The sequence below is a fragment of the Patagioenas fasciata genome, chromosome 8, assembly GCF_037038585.1.
Source record: "Patagioenas fasciata isolate bPatFas1 chromosome 8, bPatFas1.hap1, whole genome shotgun sequence".
In the NCBI taxonomy this organism is placed as follows: domain Eukaryota; kingdom Metazoa; phylum Chordata; class Aves; order Columbiformes; family Columbidae; genus Patagioenas; species Patagioenas fasciata.
In genome coordinates this window covers 22,971,662-22,979,195 of record NC_092527.1, presented here as the reverse complement: position 1 = coordinate 22,979,195, position 7,534 = coordinate 22,971,662, and the positions used below count along the sequence as shown (strand labels likewise).

The following is a 7,534-nucleotide window of genomic DNA, read 5'->3' as shown; positions in this document are numbered from 1 at the left end:
GTGTGCATCAGTGGTGTCTTTTATCTTGCTTCCTCCTTAAGTTTGAAAGAAGTGGACAGAAAAACTCTGTTTTGCACTAGCAGGAATCCCAGCTTCAGATCATTTTCGCAGCAGTAAAGGCCTTCGCGGGGAAGCAGAGACGAGACAGCACCTTGACACACGAGTTCCGTGCAGTGGAAGCGGCTGGTAGGCCAGGAACACCCTCAGTCCTGAGCGCCCCCTGCGTCCCAGCAGCCGCCGCAGCGCATTCCCGGCTCTGGGCCCCAGCGATGGGCGTCCGCCCCGGCAGCGCCTCCAGAGCGTAAGGGCAACACCCGCCGCCAAGGTAAGGGCCGAGCAGCGCCGTGGACCAGCGGCCCCCGGACTCCGCTCCGAGCCGCCCGGAGGCCGCGAGAGCCGCGTCCCAGCGCGCCCAGCACTGCCCGGCACCACCCCCCGTCCCCGCGGGCAGCCGCGCCACTGCGCGTGCTCCCTGTGACCGCCCACGCGTGCACGCCCCGCGCGTGCCCAGCCTGTCGGAGCGCGCCTGCGCAGGGAGGACGGCAGCTGCGCCTCCGCTGCTCCGCCCGGATCCCTCCGCCGCGCAGCGCCGGGCCGAGCGCCCCGCCCAGCGGCGCGTGTGCGGAGCTGCCGCCGCGCAGTGCCGCGGCCTGTGAGCGGGGCGGCGGGGGCTGCTCGGCCGCCTCTGGCGGGCCCGGCCCGGCATGGCGGCGCGGCGGTGCGCAGGCGGTGCGGCCGCCTTGGCCGAGGCGCCGGGCTGCGGCGCGGCGGGGGAGCCGGCCCGGGAGCTCTTCGAGGCCTGCAGGAACGGGGACGTGGAGCGGGTCAAGCGGCTGGTGCGGCCCGAGAACGTAAACAGCCGCGACACGGCAGGCAGGAAGTCCAGCCCACTGCACTTCGCCGCAGGTACGGGCCTCAGGCCGCCGGTACCGCCTCTGTGAGGAAGGGGAGCCCAGGGGACAGCCCCGCCGGGTGCCAGGCCCGCTGCCGGGCCGCGCTCCTCCGCTTCCCTCTCGATGCGGGGCCTTGGCAGGGCCGGACCGCGGGGAAGCGCTGGGTGCGAAGGCTCCGCGCAGGCCTCGCAGCAGCGGGGGGAGGCTGGGCACAGCGGCCCCGTGTACATCCGGCGCCCGTCCTGCGGCTGTGACCGGCCCTGGGCGCGACCCCCGCTGCTGAGGTGTCACCCACTGGTTGCTGCGTGGTACAGGTGGCGTTTTGTTTCTTCTGTTGGGGACACCTGGACTGAGGTTCTGACTGTTCGTGGTGTTGTGTGTGAGATCTGACAGGTGACATATGTCCTGAGTGCTGCTTCCATTGATTTCAGTAAGCCTGCTCATTTTTGGAATTTCACCCATGAAGGGTGCCTGTCAGATAATGCTGTTCCTAAGCTTTTTGTGTTCTCTTTACCAAATAGGCTTTGTTAATTTGGGACTTAAATATGCAAACAGCTGACATCACAGAACAACTGCTTTCGCTGGCAACAGGCCAGAAGATTGCATCCCACCTTTTCAGACAAAGACCTGACTGTGACTGTTGTTTTCATGATGTTTGTTTTGGTTTGATTACAGTGTTAGATTTGGGACCCTAAGTCTGGCAAGCAGCAGAAGACAGCAGCCTCTTTTCACCTAAACAACACCAATAGTAATAAAGATGTTTGTTTCTTCACTGAATTGTTTTGGAGAAGGTTTCTACTTAAGGTGTCCTTTCCTTGTGTTCAGTAGACTTAAGAGGTCTAAATTCTTGAAAGCCTCATCAGGAGTTGCATTTCAGTTGCATTTCACAGATTTAAGAAACTTGATTAACAGGAGAGCCCAGGAGACAAAATATCCTGTCAGAGGAAAACATTTTTGCAGCTCTATTTTTATATGGAACAGTCCTGCCTGTTCACTAATAAACTCTGAACTACTAAACAAACGAGTATATTTTCTGCATTTTGAAAAAGTGACTTAAAAAACAGAATTCCTGATCTATAGAAAGCTTTTTCTTTATAAAGTGTATAGCAATCAGTTAATGTAGTTGTTAAACTTATAATGTTAAACAAGTTGGGCTGTGAATGGGAGAGGCCATTGCCATGCTTATGCCCACTTCAGACTTGATACACAGAAATTAAATGCTCCTCTCGCAAGACTGTAAGAGATGCCAAAAGTTTCTGGTTAACACATGACATAAGATACTTGTGTAACTGCTTGATTTAACACTCTTGCACTGCTTCAGGTAGAACTCTGCTGTTGTCAGCCTACTTGCAGTAGACTCAGTGTGAAAGATGGACATAAGTAACTCCTGGATTTGGGGTTATTGGTTTTGGTTTGCTTTTCCCCCATTATTCACAGTTGGAATAATACACCTTCTTTTGTCTTGTGTCTCTAAAGGAAATTACATTCCAGGAAATAAAGCAAAAGTCTGCTGTGTTCTTCCTTTGTTTATTCTTGATGTGTGTTCTTAGAAAATACATAACAAAACTCTATAGTTAGTTTCGTGCAGTTTCAAGACTTGTTTCATGGAAGAGGGGGAGCTGAAATATGAAGGCAGGTTTTCTGTTGCCCTTTTTTCTTTTGGCAGTGGCATTCTGGAGTCTGAACTTGCGTTCCATTTTTTAAGTCTTTTCGCAGATTTTAGCTAACAATTTAAAGAAATAAACTAAATTGTTCTTTTTTCCGTATATTATTTTGTAAAGGTGGATTTTAAAATATATTTTTTAAATATTACAAGCTTTCCCTAGGTGTGCATCATTATTAGAAGCGATATATATTGGGATCCTAGTGAAGGTTGCTTTTTGGATTTTGTAGTACACAATTGTGTGGGTGGTAGATAAGTTGTACTGAAGCTTAAGTCAAGAACCCACCACCTTTTGCAACATAATAGGCTCAGTCCTCTCTCACCATATGCTACATGTACTTCTTCAAGTCAATCCAGTGTATGTTAAACTTGAAAGAAGCACAAGGTTTCAGGGACTCAGCAGGAACCAAAGTGCCCTTCCTGCAAACTAAAATTCATTTAAAAATAGAACACCTGGGGCAGAGGAGAACAACTGGCACTCAGTTGTTTCTGTTAGCTTTTTGTCCCATCAAAATTAGGTAAATATCAATTATGACATGACAGCAACTGTAAATAAGTAAATTATATATATGCGTGTGTGTGTGTATATATGTATATATACAGTTAAGAAGAGTTTCTATTGTGATTAACATTCAGGATTTATCAGCTAAAAAGTTGGTAACTTTTCAGGGAGCAATAAGTGCAGCAAGCTGCTCGTCTGTCATAGATGGTAGAAGAGTTGCCAGCAGGAGGCCATGGGTAGCCCTTCTACTTTGCAATAGGAAATAAAGTGATAATGATGAAGAGACAGTTATCTTGCATAGTTGCAAGCTGTGATACCATATAATTGGTCTTTTGATAGAAGCTCAAGAGCGAAAAAAAAATCCACCCTTTAAAAATGACAATGTATTTAAAAAAAAAAAGCAGTGAAATGTTTTTTGCAGAAGTGGACTAATAGCAAAGAGGAACTGTTACAGTAGGTAGTGGCTCCCTTCCCTATGTCAGCAAAGTCTGTCCTCTCTTTCCATTCTCAGTGAACACAAGAGAGAGGAAGGAGACCATCATACAGAGTTTGGCCACTTCCTCTGTACATATACATCCTTTAGAAAATAATGAGGAGGTACTTCTCTTTCCATATATGGTGCCCTCTCGTACAGATGCTTCCACACGGAAGTAAGGAATCCCTGCTGTGCAGTCAGTGCTGAAGACAAGTTGCAAAAATTGATATGATGTAAATGAGCCTGTCTCAACCTTAAAATAATTTTAAGTAATTTAGGGGTGTTGCTATACTACTTAGGTTATTTTTGAATGGTTGCAGGATCTGCACTGAGAGAAGCTATGGGTTGCTCATGAACTGTATCTGATTGAACCTATATACTAAATAGAGGACATTCAGGGGAATTATCTACACCTATCATGAGGTTCACTACAGCTGATTTTCAATTATGATATTGATTCCTGCTAAGGTTGGTATTTTCCATTCAAAAAACATGGCTATACCTCAAAGCTTTGAGAGTCAGGAATCTCTTCTGTACAAATGCCCTAGTTTTGGTTGGGATAGAGTTAATATTCTTCCTAGTAGCTGGTATACTGGTGGTTTTGATTTAGTATGAGAAGAATGTTGGTAATACACTGATGTTTTGGTTGTTGCTAAGCAGGTTTTATACCAAGTCAAGGACTTTTCAGCCAGAAGACTGCAGGTGAACAAGAAACAGGGAGGTGACACAGCCAGGACAGCTGACCCAGGCTGACCAAAGGGATGTGTCATAACAAATGACATCATGCTCAGTGTATAAACCTGGGGAGCTGTCCAGGGGGCTGCGTCTGCTGCTCAGTAACTGGCTAGGTAGCTGTCAACAGGTTGTGAGCAATTCCATTGTGCATCACTTGTTTTATATATTCTATTATTATTACTAATAGTATTTTCCCTTCCTGTTCTATTAAACTGTCTTTATCTTAATGCATGAGGTTTACCTTTTTTCTGATTCTCTCCCTCATCCCTCTGGTGGGGGAGCAGTGAGCGAATGGTTGTCAGTGGTGCTTAGCTGCCTGCCAGGTTAAACCACAATAAAGAGCGATGTTTAGCTACCAGAAGTGTAGCTTCTGGACAGAGAATTTGATCAGAGGCTTTTCTAACATAACTAAAGCAGTTCTGGAAAACCTTTTTTGGTACAGGAAGAAGAAGATGATACCAGACAGTCTGTCGTAAAGTAACAGCTTTGGTGCCTTTGTAGGGCTTGTAAAAAGTCTCATCTGAGTAGATCATTGAAGAATTTAGCAAATTTAGAGAATACATTCAGACTAGAAACAATTTATTGAAATTTTGAAGATGAGAATTCACGAGGACACATGTAAGGCAACAATATTTATTATATCTAGTTATAAAAGCTAAATATATTTAATAATTAGAAATATGCTGGATGTAATTTATAGACAATATGGCTGCATGGGTATATGTTAATAGGTACTGATTTTTTTTGGCAGCATGCCTGTGCATTGAACATGACTTCTTGTGCGGGTAGATTGTTTTTGCATGAACCATGGGTCTGATCCAGTTCTCATCTGAAGTGTGCAGAGCTCCTGTTTGCTGTTAGGACAGGCAGGGTGCCTTCTGTTAGTTATGAGACGGGTAACTGTAATGTTGAGACTCAGAAGTGAATTTGCTGTGCAGTTTGTGGTTCTATTGAAGTCAAGGTGCTAGCAAACCAAGATTTGTATTATTAGTAATGTATTTTAAAATATTGAAGCACATTGTCAGTCTAGTCTTGTGGCTGTTACTTGAAAATACCTTGGAGTTCATTCTGGGGTTAAAAAGTTGCACATAAACTTATTTTTATAATAATCAGGAATCTGTGGGAAATGGGTTTTCTTACCAGACTTCTGAGGGAAGAGGGGGAAAAATAGAATTTAATAAAGGCTTTTCTGAATACCTTTTCTAGCCTTTTTGGTTTTTGCTTATACAGCTTGTATACAAGATCACTCAGCAAGCAGGATCCAGAAATTGCTTAATAATGGCAGTGTTTGTTTCTCGAACTCTGAGTAGCAAAAGTGCTTTTTGCTTAAAAATTCCGGTTGCTGTCCGTCTGGGAGAAGGATTTACTGAATAGTCAGGTTTAGTTAATGCGCTATGAAAAAGCTGAGTTGCAACTAAACAAAGACATTCAGTTGTAACTAAGGTGCTGGCACTTCTCATACATTTCTGTAACTTTGTCACTGAAATGTCACTGAAATTTCTAGGTTATGATTGCATGAACTCAATACCTACCTATTGATGTTCCATGGATGAGTTGTTACACAGTCCAAATTTGCTACAGTCTGCGTATCACTGATGTTGGCAACTGTGTCATGATTCAGGCTTAGGGAAAAGCCCAAGACTTCGTCCCCACCCAGTTCTGCACCTCTTCAGGAAAACAGTTTGCAACTCATATTTAAAGCAAGGAATGCCAAGTCCTGCAGATGCAGGTTATTTCCCAGAAGGTACTTGGCACAAGTCTGATACATACAAAACATGGCTCTTACCTGCCCTAATAATCCTGAGACCCAGACAGACCTGTGTGAAACCTTTGGGGGATTTCTGTAGGCAGTGGCCTTTGGAATGTGACCAGATGGGTGTAATGACTACAGGCAGAAGTCTTAAGTTATTCTGTCCTCTTGTGAAGATACTGGAGAAAACATGGATGCAGTTGGTAAGTTTGATGTCCTGGTTTATTTGCTGTTATATAAATGTGCAAAATACAGCTGAAATTAAGCAATAGTAACTATAGAATGCACTTATAAGAGTAATTACCTTATTTATGGTATGTTTCTAACCCCAAATGTGCAAGTGGACATATTTTTTTGCTGTCTACTAAATTGAATCGCAGGATTGTAAAAAAGTGCCTCAGAATGTGTAAGACTATTTCTGTGCTTCAGTCATGATCAAATATTTATAATCATTTTAGGCATCGCTGAAAATAGACATTATGAATATCTTTAAATTATGGTTACGCATACTCTCATGATAAATTTCTTCAATAGAGAATGGTCTCAGATAAGCTTTATATGTCCATAGGGGTTTTCTTAAGTGATTGTTTCAAAGATGGAAGCTGTGTGCACATTATCTTAATTATTCCTTAGAAAGCAAATAGCCATTCATACTTCTAGTTTTAACCTGAGAGCAGTGCTGCTTATGTGCTTGAAAAAAACAACCAACCAAAAAAAAAAAAACCACAACAAGCAACATGTTTCTGTAAAATACTTGTCATATTAAAGGAACCTTTTTTTAAAAGCTTAGAATATGAATTGTATGTGCATTGGCTTGTAGCCAGTCTCATCCTTACTGCTCCCTGGGCTCAGTATTGATCCTTCCACAAACTGGCTTTGAGTGGGCAGAGTATCATGCAAAATGTAGTTTGGCTTAATAGCCATATAAAATTACTTAAAAAGAGGTTTTGTTGTCGGTTTTTTTTGTTCTTTTTGTTATGTTTGCAATAAGCTGTTGACTCATGGGAGCCCTTTCAAGATATTAATTGTTCCAGTAATCTTGAATGTTACTTTTCTGCTGGTTTTAATGTAATTTTTAGGGTTTTCAAAAATAGCCTTAGTGTGTAAATGTTCTTTTACTAAAGAATGCCAGTTGCAATTGTTTTTTAGAGTGGTTACTGTTAGTTGGTTTAACCTCTGTGTGTGAGACAAGGAACTCTTTTAACCCACGCTGATACCTTTCTTCCCTTTATGTCTTCCAGGTTTTGGTCGGAAGGATGTAGTTGAATATTTACTTCAAAGTGGTGCCAATGTCCACGCACGAGATGATGGAGGCCTTATTCCTCTTCACAATGCTTGCTCTTTTGGTCATGCCGAAGTTGTCAATCTTCTTTTGCGGCACGGTGCAGATCCTAATGCTCGGGATAATTGGAATTACACTCCCCTTCATGAAGCTGCCATTAAGGGCAAGACAGATGTCTGCATTGGTAATATTCTCCTACTCTTCCTGTGACTGACTCATTTCTTTTCACTGTGA

General features: G+C 43.7%; 1 protein-coding gene across 1 annotated transcript in view; it reads left to right on the top strand.

Moving 5' to 3' along the window:
- Nucleotides 1–643: 643 nt before the first annotated feature.
- The window catches only part of TNKS2 (tankyrase 2), a 30,436-nt gene continuing 23,545 nt past the window's right edge, over nucleotides 644–7,534 (top strand). The window contains exons 1-2 of the mRNA XM_065843001.2: nucleotides 644–906; nucleotides 7,260–7,484. Of these exons, the coding sequence (XP_065699073.1) occupies nucleotides 705–906; nucleotides 7,260–7,484 (427 nt within the window). The 5' untranslated portion in view covers nucleotides 644–704. The remainder of the gene's footprint in view (nucleotides 907–7,259; nucleotides 7,485–7,534) is intronic.